This window comes from Papaver somniferum, unplaced genomic scaffold (genome assembly GCF_003573695.1).
Source record: "Papaver somniferum cultivar HN1 unplaced genomic scaffold, ASM357369v1 unplaced-scaffold_132, whole genome shotgun sequence".
Taxonomy (NCBI): Eukaryota; Viridiplantae; Streptophyta; class Magnoliopsida; order Ranunculales; family Papaveraceae; genus Papaver; species Papaver somniferum.
This window is the reverse complement of record NW_020622381.1, coordinates 13968737-13987077: the sequence shown is the minus strand read 5'-3', so window position 1 is coordinate 13987077 and position 18341 is coordinate 13968737. Positions and strand designations below refer to the sequence as shown.

General features: G+C 36.8%; 2 protein-coding genes across 3 annotated transcripts; one reads left to right on the top strand and one right to left on the bottom strand.

Moving 5' to 3' along the window:
• The first annotated feature begins 10764 nt into the window (after positions 1-10764).
• LOC113332974 (enoyl-CoA delta isomerase 2, peroxisomal-like) lies at positions 10765-11665 on the top strand. Its single transcript, XM_026579461.1, has one exon. The coding sequence runs from the start codon at positions 10832-10834 to the stop codon at positions 11450-11452; it is 621 nt and encodes a 206-aa protein (XP_026435246.1). The 5' UTR covers positions 10765-10831; the 3' UTR covers positions 11453-11665.
• LOC113332973 (pyruvate decarboxylase 1) lies at positions 11612-14832 on the bottom strand. Of its 2 annotated transcripts, none has more exons than XM_026579460.1 (7): positions 14242-14832; positions 13859-14050; positions 12980-13541; positions 12796-12884; positions 12567-12684; positions 12217-12405; positions 11612-12006 (listed from the first exon to the last, which is right to left on the bottom strand). In XM_026579460.1, the coding sequence occupies exons 1-7, from the start codon at positions 14499-14501 to the stop codon at positions 11836-11838; spliced, it is 1581 nt and encodes a 526-aa protein (XP_026435245.1). In that variant the 5' UTR covers positions 14502-14832; the 3' UTR covers positions 11612-11835. The 2 variants fall into 2 exon arrangements, with proteins under 2 accessions (XP_026435245.1, XP_026435244.1); XM_026579459.1 differs by having other exon boundaries at positions 13859-14022; positions 14242-14828.
• Between the last annotated feature and the right edge of the window lie 3509 nt (positions 14833-18341).

The following is an 18341-nucleotide window of genomic DNA, read 5'->3' as shown; positions in this document are numbered from 1 at the left end:
ATGCTGTGTTCTGCGCACTTCCATTAGCTGATCTCACCCACAACTAAGAGTTGCTACGACACAAAGTCGAAGACTTGATAAACCAATCTGTCTCACACAGAAAAATTTATTGAATAGATAAATCTGTCTCCCACAAATATACCTATGAGTTTCGTTCCTTCTTTTGATAAATTAAGGTGAACAGAAACCAATTGATATACCAGACTTATATTCCCGAAGAACAACCTAGAAATATCAATCACCTCACAATAATCTTAATCGCATGGTAGCGAAACAAGATATTGTGGAATCACAAACGATGAGACGAAGATGTTTGTGACTACTTTTTATCTAGCCTATCGGAGATTAAATCTCGAGCAAATCTTAGAGAAGATAGTACTCAATCACGATAGAAAACAACAAGATCAGAACACGCAACTACAGAGAAAATATTTGGGTCTGGCTTCACAATACCAATGAAGTCTTTAAGTCATTTACCTACTGTGTTTTGGAAAAACCTAAGGTTAAAGGAGAATCGACTCCAGTCGCAACTAGTATCACACATGAGGTGTGGGGATAAGGTTTCCCAGTTACTAGAGTTCTCCCTTATATAGTCTTCAAATCAGGGTTTGCAATCAATGTTGCCTAGGTAACAAATCATTCAATATTCACCGTTAGATGAAAACCTTATTAGACTCAAGCTAATATCTTTCAACCGTTAGATCGAACTTAGCTTGTTACACACAAATGCAAAGTGACTTCATTTAGATATGAGTAACTGTACCTGTTTGAGGGTAAAAACTGATTCTGTTGTTTTTCGGTAAATTTGGGGTGTGTTGATGAGAAACGAATTCAAACCTTAAACAATTGCACTGCACGAGAGTACTTTTAGATTCGAGAGATCAATCTGTAAGACTCTGTCCTAAACCAAGAAATGGTCGTTCCAGATTCAATTCGGTCACAAGGTGAAGGAGAAGGGATGATCTTAGGGAGGGAAGCGAAGAAGGTGTTTGAGATCAGAATGTTGAATTATGAAGGTGTGGTTGTTTTATGACTTGTATCAGAATATGGTTTCTGGATACTTGTGTTGATAACACTTGTGTTTTTTTGTTTGAAATAGGTTGAAATCCTATTTATACAAGTCATTGAGCGCACACCTGATCTCGTAGGAAGTGGAAGCAGTTAAGTAGTGGAAAAGTGGGGTTGTGTAAAGAGTGGTGATCACCACATTTCCATTACGAGGGAAAACTTGGCACACTTTCACCAACCACTCCCATTACTGTTAATCGTCCGTCCTTTCCTGACACTTTCTCGTAATGGGCGCGTTGCACGCCGCACGCTGTAAACCGCCAGAACAATACCCCAGTGAGCATCCCCCGGTTTGTGACATATTTGTTGTCTCGAGTAAATTGGTGAAGTCGTGAGACTCACAGCTAAAAGCAGGTCAAATAATAAAAATCAATATTTATAAAATATCTTATGATCGATGTATATAAAACATCGTTTTTAAGCAAGTAGCTGAAATTAATCGATGTGCAGGAAACATCGTTGTTTTAGAGCTCGTTCAAATTAGTCGCGAATTGAACGTCTTAAAAAGGTAGCATGACCGGACACCTTAAGGCAATTGTTTGGGAACCCTATAGGTGAGCTACCACTTGGTCGATCGCTCCCTGTGGATGAGGGGTGGCCGATGATCACATCGTTACCTTGTTAGCCTCTTGAAAATAAATCTAAACCATCCAACTAGGCTAGCGAAGTTGGATGGACGAGAACGATTTGCGGCAGTTGCATAACGCCACTGACTTAATTTAGGTTTTAAAAGTCGCGCGATCACCCTTCTTTGGGCGAGCGATTCAACGCGTTTCTGGTTTGACGTGGGCAAGTCGATCGACCAAGAATGTAGTTGGGTCGTTGGTGATCACTCCTGTAACCTTTTGAGCATTCGAGGGAAAATCTAAGCCGTCCAACTAGGCTAGCTAAGTTGGGCGGTCGTGATATTTTCTGAGACCTTTTTTGCCGGTCTTAGCTCGTTTGAGCTCATCTTTCAACAACGAGATCACCCATGTTAGGGTTTAGCTTTCAAAGGCGTTGCAGGTGAGCTAAAAAAATTTCGACTGGTCGGGATGTTAGTGGGACCGTCGATGTTTATCATGATGATCGCCTAGTTCCGCTAGGAGTAAGCTAGGCTTGTTAAACTGCGTGGCCAAATCGTGTGGCCGTGATCGTTTTTTTTTAAGACTGATATGTACAATCTAGATTTTTCTTAAGGAATTTAAACGTGTTCGATCGCGCTAACTTTTAATTAAAAAATGTGTAAACACACTAATATCTTTGTCAGAGGGTGGTGTAGCCTATGTGAGTGTTTTCATGCAGGTATTAATGCTGACATTTTGGGAGATTCATGCTACTCCGCTGCGAGTGAACATTAATCGTCATGTCATGCCAATATTTAGAGTCCAGCTGGGAACATTGCATAGGAAAATACTAGGCAGGTCAATGCATTAGTGAATAATGCAATAAATTAAAATTTACAGAATATCCGGGGATTGTTGCTTCACGCACCATTCTGGATAAATTTCGTAAATATGTTGAATTTATCAATACATATGTAAGTGAAGAGGTTTATGCACTCATCACTTTCAAATGGATTTTGTTCCTTTGCAGGATGGAAGCGTATTAAATACAGGGTTTTACAATTTTGACCCTGAACTAAATACCACCATCAACAGTGCCTAAACGTGTGCACCTTGTTGGATCAACAATAGTTAACCGAAGTTAGCCATATGAACACTTTCATATCAACCATATTCATCTTAACCATAAATAGTTCAAATGACTCAAATGAAACTAGTTCTAGAGTTGTTCAATTTTCTATTTTCTCATACAAGTATACAAGACACAATTGAAGCAAAATCGATTTTGATTCACTCGAATCAATTCATGAACATTATAGCCACGGTTTGCAAAAGATTGCATTCCTTATTATATAAATATATTAGTTCATGAACAAACCGATTTTAGAACATAACCTACTCAAATATGCAAACGGGTACGCATACCTAAGTATCCGGACTTGGACTGTATTCGCTAGTATGCAAACGGGTACGCATACTATCGTACACTTCCAAGCTTCAGTTGAATCCAGTACGCGTACAGGTACGCATAGTATAGTACCCGGACTTCAACTGACTTCGCCAGTACTCGTACAGGTACGCATACTATAGCTCCCGAACTTTACCTGACCTTGCTAGTACGCATACGGGTATACATACCACATTCCGGTCTTGGATCAACACATATGCAAGAACGCATACTTTGCTTATAATCTAATTATGGTTAAGTGTTCTAAACTCCCATTTCAATCATTGAAACATTCTTAGAAGACGACAATAGCTGTCTCACACAAACTATTAGCTTGAAAGCAATTTTCAAGTGATCGAATGATCAATACGAAACATTCTGAGTCTACATCAAATGATTGTCTCACACAAATCATGTAAGATGTTACAAGGCGATTTTCACATGATCATCTTTTGACTTTTGTCAAGAATATAAGATGAACTTGGTTAAAACGAAAGCTTACTAACACATATTTCGAGAAATATGTAACCTAGTTAAACTTAACTCGAAATATCAAATGTGTATAATTGAAGTCTATATAGCTATACGACTTTTGTCTCAAATAGGAGATAGAGTAGATAGACTTTTGAGTGGTAGATGAGTTCAAGTCTCCACATACTTTTTGTTGATAAAGTTCAACAAGCTCCTCTTAGTAGTTCTTCCTATTCAATCGATGAATGCCGTAAATTCTAATGCTCAACTACACACTTATCCTAATCCGAGACTTAGCTATAAGTAGACTAGAAATCAAGACTTATAGTTTTGGCAACTAAACTCGACAACAAGCTTGAGATAACAACGCTTGCGAGTTCGACCGAGCAGTGCTCTAACACTAACCAAACCTTTATGAGCCATTTATAGTTCGAAAATAAATATATATATTTATTTGAGCATCTAAGTACGAAAGAGGAATGTCTGTTCAACCTAAGAATGATAACAAGCGCCGAAGTAAAGCTTGTGAAAGACGCCCTAATATGGTGCTAGATGATCCCAATGCCAGACTGGCTACAGATAGTACAAACCAGCGCCAAGCCACACTAATAGGGCATTGAAGTTATGATTTACGATGATGGCTGGTGATTTGGTATGACGTTAGGCTATCCCTAACACCAGGATGATATTACTGTGCTGGCTAAAACTCGGTATTGTGTTGGGCTATTCCTAGTGCAAAAGCGCTAATGAAACACTGGCCTAGTGTCAACGCTATTTGAAATACGTTATGGCGTTAGGCTAATCCCAGCTCCTAAGAAACTGCTATCCCGTCCTAGCGCCAATCCTAAGATATGGTATCATGCTAGGCTAATCCTAGCGTCGAGATTCCTAATAGAGTTAGCCTAGTTCTAGGCTACCTAAGTTCCAGTACTATCCTATTTCTTGCATCACTACTACCATGCAATAACCTAATGCCAACACTAACCAGATCGTCAATGTTAGCCTTGGTACAATACCAATATCTATGCTCTGCTCATGCGTGCATCTCGAGTCTGAACTACCCTTTCTACGTCATGGGTTGAATGAGCCTCTAAAATAAGGTCACTGAAAATATCTCATTTGGTCGTTCATCTCATCACTGAGAATGAGCTTATTCATATGTTCGTGGCATCATCGTCAGAACTCAAACATCTAGTCATGACAAGACAATCTACTCTTAGACTTACTAAAGTTGGCATACTAAGATTTAAATCATTATTGACTTAATGTTTCCATTAGACTTGACACTGATAAGTCCATTTTATTAAATATTGAATTGAACATTCTTTCTCAACAACCATTACCATGACTTAACCAGAATAGTTCATGAATCCGTTATTTTCTATGAGACATCAAATATGTCACACAGGGATTCACATTGGGGTATTGGTTTGGTGATTTATAAAAACATGTGATATGGTAACACATCCATGACGAGAAGGTAATATGTAGTTGGATAAGTTTAGAGCAGTTAAGAGGATGAGGGAGTAACGTTCTTAGAATCTTCCTGACATAGCGGACACGACCTTGCCACTACCTCCATGACGATCGCTTCTTTACCTCTTCACAACTTTTACCACTTAAGAGAAATCCTTGTGTTAATTACAACTATAAATATATGACTTTATCTATTCAGAAAGGACGTCTAAGAGATAATCAGATTTATAGGCATAAATCCATCCTTCATTATAGTTCACCAACTGTACACTGCAAAACTCATCATACAGTAATTTCTCAACCTTTTCTGTTTTCCTCCTTTAAGATTAACTCATTGTCTCCATCTTTATGACCAAAGAAAAACGTGAATGTTTATTTCTTGGTTTAGGCTCATCTTATACGTTTTTTTATTTCTCGAACCTTTAAAAATTACTGTAACAGTATATTGTTTTTCAACCTGAAACAATAGGGGATTGATTGACAGTGGTTAAATGAACTAATCTTTGGAGGCTAAGTTTTGGTCGCTTGTTCAAATGTCTACCGCTATATTTTAAGTTAAGATACATAAAATTAAAATCTAAGAAAAATTATTTGAATATAGTACGTAACTAAAAAACTTAAAAACAAAGTAATAACTAAATGTTTAAACTAAAATAATAACAAGGATTTGCCCACCAAGTACCCATTATCTGCAAGGGATGCTGCACTCTGGAAATGCAATAAAGCTGACCATGCCATGGATTTTCTTAAGGCCATACCTGTTCAAGGTTTGAATCAAACATTTGGGTCTCGTCAGTTTCGCGTTGTCCTTAGCTACAAATTGGGTGTACCTTTGTTTGCGGAAGGTAGTTTGTGTACTATGGATATATATGGTGACCATGCTCTCCATTGTGCCAGTGAGATCGACCTCAAATTTCGACATGATATGGTACGTGATGTATATACGGACATATGTTACAAAGCTGGTGTGGCAGCTCGTAAAGAAGTTCCTATGGGTTTTCTGTCTAATAAAACTCATGCCATCAGGACTGCAGACTTGCTTGTTTATAACTGGAATAAAGGTCGGGATGTTTGTTTTGATGTTACCGGTGCTTATCCGTTCACTAGTGCCCGAGCCACTTCTTTCACACCAGGCCAAGCTGTTTCTGTTGCAGTCACTCGCAAACGTAATAAGTACTTGGATAAATGTTTAGAACATGGGTATGAGTTCGGTATTCTAGATTTTTCAACTTTTGGCGAGTTAAGTGAAGATACTTGTGTATTTTTGAGAAGACTGAAAAATTGTCTTGCTAATCAAGACGCTAATTCTAAAGTAGGATGGTCTCTTTTTCATAGAATAGGTATTACTATTCAGAAAGGGGTTGATGCCCAGATTGTTGCTAGGTTACCAACTAACTCCATGTAATTTGACTTTGTTTATAATTAACATTGTTAATTTTATAATAACAACAATAATAAAAAAATTTCCCTTGTGGTACTCTTTCTAATAATAATACATATTAGGCTTAAAGATCCACTTTAAGATCTTCTCATAACCTCTCACACATATTCTGGTTCTGAATGTTATTAGTCATATTCATGTAGTTCCATGCAGGTAGTCTTTTTTAATTTCATGCCTGAAATTTTGATCAACATGGTTAGTCCAACTCTTATTATGTCTAATATCCTGAATTACCATGTTATTTATGATTATTCAAGTGAGCTGTTATGTTTTTCACGAGTTTGAAACTACAATCAGAGTGGGTACACTCAATGTCAGTAGTGCTCAACTTGAATTTATTGAAAAAACATCTAATCAAGCCATAAAAGAATCAAGGTTGCCAACAAAAGATCTCATATTACTAACAACCATGATAGTAATGTTGTTAATACCATGATTCCTGGATATTTGAAAGGACCTTAATAGGCAGATTTATTTGAGAAGGAAGGTGAAATTTATCCACTAAAGGCAAGAAACAGAGAATGAATCTCCTCGTTGAGGTTAAACGCGGTTGATAATGCTGATACTAACTTATTTAGCATGCTATCAATGTACACAGATGGTAATGAATATTATGATTGTCCCATATTTTTATTATCACTGGCATTTGATAACATGGTGATAAAAGATACTCCTTCTCCTCCGTCATATGGTTTTCATCCTGTTTTGCGTAAGAGTACACCACCACAGGGAGTCTATTAAAACTCCTAATAAGAATTCTAGAATGAAACACTTTACTTTTTTTTGAAGCATGATGAAACGCTTTAGGTGAGTTTGTTGACGTATTTACGGATTCTTTTATTTTATTTTTATTTTCTGCTTATTTCTTCAGGAGGTTACGGTTATGTCTCGTTCCTGTTTCGGTTTTCTTTTCTTTGTTAATAAATTTTGTTGCTTACAAAAATTTAAAATAAAAATAAAAATGTATTTCATGAGCATTTAAACCATGATATGGCGCACAAATGATACGAATTTCCGTTTCAGAATTCCAAAAGCCCGTTCCACATCTTTACTCAAATATATTGGTTTACTTTTAAATACCTCATTGAGCGACCCATATCGCTACGAGGGGATGACGACATGCTTGAACTAAGGTTGACCATTTTAGATAGATTCCATCAGCAAGATAATTCCCATGAGGGTATTGATTATCGTTGATTGTTAAATTTACTTGTATATACTTTAGGTCTTCAAATAGAGGGGATTGTGCAAAACATTTTTTTTTTCATATTATGAACCTGGGATGCTACTAAAAGTATGGCTTATCCAAAAATCATAAGTACCGAGCAGTCGATTTTGAATAATGAGCCTTATATTGACCGGCCTAATATGTAGGGCATCCCAACGATACCCAATACATGCAGTCAATACTACCTAACATTGATGGAAAGCCCTTATCATATTATTGCTTTAATATTTCTCTCACATCTGCCTAGGTTGGTCTTCCCTAATATGTTTGACCAAAATGATTGATCATTGTTTCGCAATACAATGAATGATAATTTCACATGAAGTTGTTTTTTCTATACGAAGGTACTCATCGTTAGAATCCAAAAGACGCGCGCAATCTCAAAATCTTTGAGCCGAATGAGCCTTTGTTCAAGACCGTGACCTATAATATTTATTGCATGAAACTGATAATTACATTGAGGTTTGTACCTGACAAAGCACTCAATAATCTTTATTACCAAGTGTCGGGGCTTACATAATCGACGTTTGAAATCTTCATCAGAGTACACACAATCAACATTGAAATAACCGCGCATCATCTTCTAGTGGTACGCATACCTCCCTCGATTTCATATCTTCTTGTGTATACTTGTTTTGTCCCCAGACCTTTAGGTATCTTCCTTGAATGTATAAACATCATAGTGTTGATCAGTTATCTATCTTCATCTGAATCACATACAATTGTCGGAACATCAGAACATACATTTGTCTTTTTGAATTAAACCGATTCATACGAATTTGCATCTTTTCATCAGAAGAATTCATTGATTGTAAATTACAAAGCAAGTTTGTTAAGGAATATGTAAAGAGTAATATAAGTAAATTCAAATTAGTGAAATGTACATATGCAGAGGAGGGAACAACCACCATTAGCTAAAAGCAGATGTTAGTAATAAAGTTTCTACCGAGCGGTAGAGATTCTCTCTCCCCATATTACGGTAGAATTTTCTAAGCCACCTTACATGGAAAATTGAAAATTAGAACCGGTTTAAGATACATGAAGAGTTTTAGTACTTTTTCTTTTATCATGAACGTCTTTGTAGCTAGTAAAAGTATGGTCATTTGGCATTAATCTAGATAAACCTTACCTAAAAGGAACGAGCATGCGATAGTCAAGAAATCATATGAAATTTTAACTTTAGTGAAGAAGCGGAACAATTCATATACTATATCACCAAAATTTAAGGTTTAGGCAGTCAAATCCCCTTCCTTGTATGTGTTGGACAGTACAGAATAAACACTTGTTTGTTGTTGATTACGTTCCATATAATCTACAATATTGTTAATGGCGGTGCCAGAGAATACCGAAATCTATATAAAATAGAACACTTTTTAGTTTGTCTTATTTGGACTTTGGTATCCTCTTGGTAAACTAATACAATCATTATCAGCCATGTTTATTTTATAGATATTCATTTCAATTATAAATCATGATTTTTAGTATAATATACAATAAAAAAAATCATAAATAACATTATTCAACTAGTTTTAATATAATTTTATATTAAAAAAAAGAAAGTATCTTTTCTATCACTATTAGATATTAGACATATGTTGAATTCCATATGTTAAAATGTATTAAACAATATTTTTTTTTTTTTTGGTATGGAACACTGATCCCTAAACTATTTCCTAAATCATTCGTCTAGGAATATTTAGACAATTACAAGGTTTGAATCCCAACCTCCACGGAAAGAAATAATTTTTAAAATCAAACGATTAACGATTCAATTCTTATGATTTGATAAAAAAAATTCCCCAAACGATTCGCAACTATGAATCGAATCTACTGTGAATATTACTATTCACATTTGATTTGTGCGATTCGCGCCGATTTATAAGTCAGATAAATCTAAATTTGTGGTTTCTAAGCGTTTTTTTTTTTTGAAGACATTTTGACTTGCGCGAGAGTATAAAATTCGAACTCAAGGGCCATGTCCACCTAAATAAGCACCCAATCATTGATATGGACGTTAGATTGTGTTATGTATTCTTCATTATTCATATCCACAATAATAATAACATACATTTAAATTTATTAATTTATAACTCCAATATGTATACGTGTATTTAGAGATCTACCATGAAATCTTCGACTCACAATTCTAATATATGACTGGATTCTTAAAAACGAAAAACGATTCACGGTTCGATTCACGATTTAACAACCTTTATTCATTTTCATATTTTTTTTCTTCAGATTCACACATATTAACTGGACATTTGACTACATTTATATTTCATCTAGTCAGTGCGCCCATTTTTTCCGATTCCTATTTCCGCCGGTCGGCGAATGACTAAGCAGGCTGAAGGATCTTTTTAACGTCCATAATATACATCTAATGTCGAATCAGAATCAACTAGGATCTTTTTAACGTCCATAATATACATCTAATGTCGAATCAAAATCAATTAGGACAGAAATAAAGCATTGGGTCGAACTCTTTTTTGGTGTCAAGGTAATAGCTATGATTCTAGTTCTGGGTGTAACATTATGAAAAGATCCTGGGTGGAAATATCATCCAAGTTTTGTACATGTACCTACTACTGTTACGGTACCGACCCTAAACTCGTCATAAGTCCATGGGTAGAACTCAACTCGAAAACCGGTTGACTAGATGAGGGAACCCATTGACTTATAAACTACCAATTAAGCCCCATTCAACCAATATGGGACTAGAATCCCAACATCCCACCACGCTTCCAGACCAAACGTCCTCGTTGGCACTGACCCGAAGGTAGCCCTTTCTCTTATGGCGGCTTCACTCCCCTATCAGTATTTAATGCGGGTGACAACTACGCCCATACATAGATGCCCCAGCACTTTAATCTAGCCTATAGATCACCCCTTCCGTGGAGCGGGTATGGATCATAGTGGTTGGCTCTGATACCAAATGTTAGGGTACCGACCCTAAACTCGTCATAAACCCATGAGTAGAACTCAACTCAAAAACCGATTGACTAAACGAGGAAACCCATTGATTACCCATTGATTTATAAAATACCAATTAAGCCCTATCCAATCAACGTGGGAACAGGATCCCAACAACTACCCAGTAGTACCCACTTCCAAATATCTTCACAGTGCCAGTTTGATCATCTCTCCGCCAAACAATGTGCAGTTTAGAGAAAAGTGGTGACATTTTCATTTTAACCTTAACCGGCGATGACGAACACCGGCTAACTCCAACGCTAATCGAATCAATCCGAATCTCTCTTAAACAAGTTCGCACAGATGCAAAACCTGGTTCAGTTTTGATCACAACAGCACAAGGCAAATTCTTCTCGAACGGCTTCGATTTGAAGTACGCTGCAGCTGCCGGATCTGCCTCTGGTTCTTACGATCGGCTTCGTGGGATGTCAGATAGTTTCAAATTCGTCGTCGCCGATCTTTTCTCGCTTCCAATGCCTACTGTAGCTGCCGTTTCCGGTCACGCTGCTGCAGCCGGATTCCTTCTTGCGTTGAGCCATGATTATGTATTGATGAGGAAAGATAAAGGGATTTTGTATATGAGTGAGTTGAATATTGGGCTAAATTTTGCTGATTATTTCATGGCTTTCTTGAAATCAAAGATTCCGTCTTCCAGGGTTCGAAGAGATGTTTTGCTTCAATCTATGAAGATTAGGGCAGATAAGGCTGTGGAAATGGGGCTTATTGATTTTGCTTATAATTCTGTTGAGGAAACAAAAGAAGCTGCTTTGAAATTGGCAGTGAAATTGGGATCTAATAACTAGAATGGTGAAGTTTATGCTGATATTAGGATGAATTCATTTCCTGAAATTTGTGAATTGTTAGGGTTTGTTGCCAATTTCAAATCAGGGTTTGTTGTTGATCTCAAATCTGTTGTACCATCCAAGTCTAAGCTCTGAATTAATGTCCAATTACCGTAGTTTTAATTTGTACCCAATATAACTATTGACAAAGTGATAAATAAAGGATTTTATTCACATTCCGACGAAAGCATGAACACTACTATACTAAACATTACAGAAATTAAAAGAGAAATATAAAAAACACAGATCAAAGCTCAGAATTTCTGCAGAAGTTAGAGAAACCCAATTGAGCCAACTTATTCACTCTAATAATCTGCTAAGAAACCCCAGAGGCCTGTAATTTGCTACTGAGGATTGGGTGGGCGGCTATTGGCAGCAGAGACCCTTGATCCCCACTCTAACAGTTCTTTGCTCGTATCATCTTTGTGCACCAAGACTTCTATAAAGCATAAGCTATCCTTTTCATCTCCTGTTGCTTTTGCAATCGCTTCAATTAGTTCCTCCTCTGTTTTCACCTGCAGTCAGTAGTTCAAGACGTAAATGCCATCATCTAAGTAGGATTTACAAAACTATGCAAGCAGGTTTTGTTTTGGATTACTGTTCTTCCAAAATAAGATTGGTTGGCCACGGTTATTGACCACTTTTCAAATTTTCTTCGGAACTCCACATGAATATAGAACAAGCCTCGTGCTTATAACAAATGAAAGGCGACATAGGCAACTCACCTTGGTGGTCCAACATTTTCCTTCACCATTATGGATGGCATCAACGAACTTGGTGTAATTCCAGTTTTTGATTACATTGTATGGCCCGTCATGGATCTCAACTTCAATTGTGTATCCTCCGTTGTTGATGAGGAATATGATACTCTTCTGGCCACAGCGGATCATTGTGGATACATCCTGAGCTGTTACCTATAATCAATGGAAAACTATATTAGTCAAATTATATTCATCAACAATTCCATCCATGAGCCAATGAACGGAAAGCTCTCCTTTTTCGACTCGTAAATGCTGTGTAATTAGTCAGTTTAGAGTGTTCCAAGTGTAAGCAACTAGTCATCCTTGTGATTCACCTGGAAACTGCCATCACCAATGCAGGCAATGACACGCTTATGTTTGACAGCCTGTGCATATCCAAGGGTTGCACCTACTGACCATCCAATAGATCCGTACTGCATCTGGAACTCATATCTGTGAGATAACATTGGAAGAACAAAAGTAAGATCAAACATACCTTTTCTCTAATATTGCAGAGACATTAGCAAGTACGAAAATTTTAAGGGTGAATATCTGATAGCTTACCCGCAATTTTCTGGGAGATGTAATTTCTGACAATTGAACCATGAATCTCCTGTTTCTGCAATAACAGCTGTGTCTCCGCTCAGCATTTCCTGTATAATGGCATTGAATAAATACAACTTAGCAACAACGAGCATCTCAGCAGAGTACGTTGAAAATGGAAAAACCAAATGGAAAATGGTTCTACCTGAATATGTTTGAAGAGGATGTTGACTCTCAACGGTTCATTAGCCTCACGCTTCAGAGCGATACCGGGCGGGACAAAGATTCTGCGATGATTTTCCATAGCTGTAGTGTTCCTCTTCAGTTTTGAGGCTAAAGCAGTCAAGAAGTCAGCCATAAAGACCCATCCAAAAGAAGGGCCATCACCGATGGTAACCCGGTTAGGCTGTATAATTATGGCTTTCTCCTTCTTGATAAGCAACGAGTATCCCACAGAACTGTAGTCATTAAAAATTGGACCAACAAAAACATAGGCATCCGCTGACTCCACAATTTCACCACAGAAGCTGGAACTGACGGCACCCCAGTATGTTCCTATGAAGTGAGGGTGATGTTCAGGTATCAGACCTTTGCCTGATGGCATAACAGCTATGGGATACCCGCTGGCATCTGCTAGCTCAACAAATGCTTGTTGAGCCTTGCACACCCTTAACCTAGGCCCTCCCACAATCACAGGCTTTACAGCCTTGTTCAAAAATGCTGCTGCTGCCTCCACTGCAGCCTCTAGCCCCATTTGATTGCTAATCCTATATTATTTTCAAAAGTAGAATGGTCAATTTCAGGTCTTATGGACAGCTTCCTTAAAATTTTAAAATTATCAACCAATCAAAATATGAGTATCAACAAGGCCAAAATGACAGTCTAGCAAATATACAACTAGCTCCAACCTAGAAGCTTGAAATCCAACTTCAAAGAATAACAAGTTTATAACTGATATATTCAAAATTTTCTTTCGAAAACTTCAGTGGCTCAGTCGTATGCACAATGATTTGAATTGAATACAAAGTTTCTTTAGCTAGTCATGTATATGAATTGTAAACAAGAAGAGATCGATAAAACCAACCTTGGAGCAAGATAGAACGGAACAGGCTCCCTAGTGAAGGTTGGGTGAGGAACTGCAGGTAAGTTACAGCCAATGCTGATATAAACAGGCTTGCTTTCTTTCAAAGCAGTGGAGATGGCAGTGTCAATCAGCTCATGTGCATCATCCAAGTTGTTAACTACAGCCTGTGTCATTTTATCAACGACATTTATCCTATCAGCCACAGCTTACAAAATCAGTTAGTAATGGCGCACTCTTGGAGCAAATTACTGGAATTACTTGCAAAATTCTTTTCAACATGAATGAAATAGACAACTCTAGCTAAGCACAGTATTAAGCTCCTACTGAACCAATTATAAAATCACTAAATGGAATCTATTTATGAAAATCATTCATTTCATTACCTGGAAACAAGTAACAGTTTGAAAGCATCGAAGTTCTTGAGTAAAATCAGGTAATCCAATAGTATGATGAAGAATACGATTAGTACCATAATCATTAGAATTAGGACCACCGACAATACAAATAACAGGTAGATTTTCACTATAAGCACCAGCAATTGCATTAAGAATACTAAGTCCACCAACAGTAAAAGTAACAACACAAGCACCGACACCATTTGCTCTTGCATAACCATCGGCAGCATAACCAGCATTAAGTTCATTACAGCAACCAACTAAGTTGAGCTCCGGTTCAGCTATTAGATGATCTAATAAACACAAGTTAAAATCACCAGGTACTGAGAACACATCTTTTACACCAGCTTGAACTAGACGACGTGCTAAGTGTCTACCAAGTGTTGCAGAATTTGAAGCATTAGTTAGTGGTACGGGTGATGAGTTTGTAGGATGTAGACTGGTTCCAAGTTCAATTTGAGAACTCATTTTTTTTTCTTCTCCTAGGTTGATAATGATGATGGTAAGTGACTTGAGGGCCGGGGTATTAATAAGGTTGATGAAAACCATGGGCGGTTTTGGTGAAAAACAGCAGAAAGTTGATAAAGTTAAAGTGGAAGAGCTTATTGGTTGATCTGGTGAAATTAAATTGTGGCCAAGACTTTGAATTCTGGTTTTGTATAAAAATATAATACTGTAAGATATTTATAATTTTGTACAAGAAACTATAGTAGATTAATAGGTCGGTAGGAAGTTGCGAAGCAGTATTTTTGGGGAAGCATGGGATCAAGGAATATGTAATTTTTGTGTTGTTTGGTTAATTTAATCCCTTTAGTTAATTGAAATGTAATTAGATAATTTATCTTAAACATGAACAGATTTATGTGCAAATAGACAACGGTTTCTCCGACAAGGCATGATATAATAGATGACCGAAAAAAGACGTTTATTAATAGCCCTTATTTTGTAACAGAAAAACAGACGCTTGTAACATGAAAATAACTTGCGCTCTATAGGGAAAAAAAAAGAAGCCAATTATTGGGGCGTCACATTCCAATAGAGGGAGGACAAAAACGGGTCACTAGTTTGTAATTTCAAAATTCCTATATCCAATTATTTTTTATAATGACAAAATTATCCCAGGTTTATTAGTGATAAACTGATAATTATCTAATTAAGTTAGATAATCAAATTACATTAACGATTTTGATTTAGATAAGATCCCTGATTTACTAGATCAGATTATGGTTTAGACTACGGCTAACGAAATTATATTTCCAGCCGTAAATGTATTTTCTTGCTATCTACGGCTAGAAAACGAACGACTCCTAACCATAACTGGCTTGAAAAAATTTTACGGCTAGAAATTCCTACATTCTAAATCCCAACCGACAGAAGATTCAATACGTCTTTTTCATGTTCAGCTCACCGGCAACCCTTATTGTATGAAGTGTATGAGCTGTTATGATGAGAGAGAAGATTATCAAAAAGTTAATAACATCACCAAGGGTTGAGTTGGTTGCTGCCATTTTCATGGGTTATCGATCATAATCATGATTTGATTGATGATGATAATTTTCCTCAAGATATTTCGAGCTTTATTGGACATCAGAGTACATCATTGGGCTGTTGAAGATGATAGAAGAGTTGGGGTGTTTGTGAGATGAAATTTAAGAAATAGTGCGAGTGTTGTTATTATCGTTTTGGTGATCAATGGAAGAAAAAAGGTTATCAAGTTAGCGACAAGCTTCACAACCCCAAGTTTGCTCTTCTTCCTCCACCATATCCAGTGATACTGGTACTGTTTTTCATTTCTTTTTTGGGTTCTACGGTCATGGCTTCTTCCTCCACCAACTTGAAAATCTGTTTATATGCATGAAGATTTATTTTACATTCGTTTGATATTAGTAGGTGTCTACGTTCAAGCTAAAGAAGCAAGTGGAGTTCACGCCTTATCACGATTAGGTATAGAAGTGGAGGTTAACCATGAGTAATGATAACTTCTTTACGAATTTGTAGACAAATGGAAAGGGAAGTATGAGCTGCTAAATTATCATGGCACCAACTGAACTTGATTTAAACCATTAAACGCAATCTTGTCCCAATTCACCAATACGCCGGATCCTCATGCATGAATAGTATGAAGGTGACTTTTTTCTTCCTGGTATTGAATTTAGTTGTCATTAGAGTTGTCCGTTTAGGGTTCGAAAGTTATTATGGTTTAGTATTCCAACCAAATTCCTTTGTTTTAGGTAAACGAATATATATAAAAGATTTTTGTGGAAATGAATTTTGTTTTAGGTAAACGAATATATATAAAAGATTTTTGTGGAAATGAATTGACCGAATAAAATTCTGTTCGTAAAACATTAATGTTACGGCTAAGTTTGTAAACTCGAAGCTAACCGTAAAATGACTTGGACAAATTTTTTATGTACCCAGAACTTTTTACGGTTAGTTATAAAGAAAACCATCCCAATCGTAATGAGTTACGGTTTGTGTTTAGAATCTCAAACCTAGGCGTAACAGAGCTTTGAAAATTAAATAATACAGTTCCAGGATTTTTTACGGTTGGATTTTTTGAATCGAACTTAACCGTAACAATTTCAGAGAAATAATTTTCTCTCTTAATTGAGTGAATCTAAAGGACAATATATCAAATCTATGATTTAAGTTTAGAAGAAAATTAGGTTTTGATTTTTTTTTTAGTTGGAGGGTAATTTAGACATTTTCTACTACATCAAGACACCCCATAACCAATTTTTTAGTCACTAAGAATCCATGTGAAATCCCTCTAATGGAATGTGACGCCCCAATAATAGGCTTCAAAAAAAAAGAGAATGAAAGAGAAAACTAGAACACTACTAAACTATCAATTCTGCAGAAGCTTTTCATCGACCCATTATACGATCCGGGGTTGTCTGACTTTATCACCTTGAACAACTTTCATGTTTATTCATAATATGGATCTCCCAAAGGTTCTAGATCGGGATGTGTTATGCAAGGCTTCCTAGGATTCCCTCCAAAACAAGTTGGTTCGAATCCTGGAACTTCAGGAGGACCGTAGGGGTCGAACCGCGCACCTGCTGGAATCCCTAGAGGGCCAAGAAGATTAGGACGACCAGCACGGAAAAACCAGCATGGTCTTGCAAGAATGGAGCCACCACCAAAGTCTAGACTGGGTAAACCATCATCGAATATACCAGGAGCAAAAGGAAGGACAACATCACCAGCGCGATCGGCGAAGATACCTTCTTCATTACTGAAATTCGGTCGTGTAGCTCTGATTACAGGAGCAATATCTATAATGACCCGACCAATATCACCTTCATCTTTGGCCATTGGTGCTTCGAGAAAAGTTTTGATCTCTTTTAAACCCTAGTTTAGTTTTTGCTAGATTTCGGAAGTTTTTGTATAATCTAGGAAAAGAATATACTAATAATTTGGATGTTTTTTCTTGAGTTATTTTGTAAAAGGGTCGCAACCTTTTGATCTAATTAGGGTCTGGGTGGTAAAAGATGCACTTGATGCGTTAGGGTCGTAGTCTAACTTTGACCATCCAATTTATTACCACAATACCCTGATAAGATTACCAAAATGACATTATATCCTAACCTTGGTTAGAAACTTAACCTGTTATGCCATGAAATTTCATCAAACATTTACCAGAAGACATTACCGAGCAAATTTTTATTATCAGCAAACATCATACATGGAAGAAGACGGAAAGGAGCAGAGAGTTAAATGCTTTAAATTTTATAAGCAGTCAACGCTAGTCACTGATGGTCCAGGTGTTTGGTGAAATAAGAGAAGTCAATTAACTATTTTCTAACAGTCTTTGGTTAGTCAACGACCCAATTACACCAAGTGCATGTTTTACGACCCAGATCCTAATTAGCTCAAAAACTTGTGACCCTTTTACAAAATAACTCTTTTTTCTTTGTAATACGCCTTCTTATATAGGCTTCAATGATTCCTAACATAACTAAGAGTAGGAAAAAAGAATCAAACTAAACTAGGAAATAAAATCTAAACTAAACTAAAACCAGGACAAAAGAAGAAATCCAAAACTGAGAAACAAATTAACTATGTTAAATTTGTAGAGTTTA

Excerpts from the sequence above, each read along its gene's own strand:
- LOC113332974 (XM_026579461.1), top strand. The coding sequence starts at position 10,832 with ATGTGCAGTTTAGAGAAAAGTGGTGACATTTTCATTTTAACCTTAACC.
- LOC113332973 (XM_026579459.1), bottom strand. The coding sequence starts at position 14,802 with ATGGTTTTCATCAACCTTATTAATACCCCGGCCCTCAAGTCACTTACC. Across the intron at positions 13,542-13,858 it reads CCGTTCTATCTTGCTCCAAG|GATTAGCAATCAAATGGGGC; the intron begins GTTGGTTTTATC and ends AAAATAATATAG. Across the intron at positions 12,885-12,979 it reads TCCTCTTCAAACATATTCAG|GAAATGCTGAGCGGAGACAC; the intron begins GTAGAACCATTT and ends GCCATTATACAG.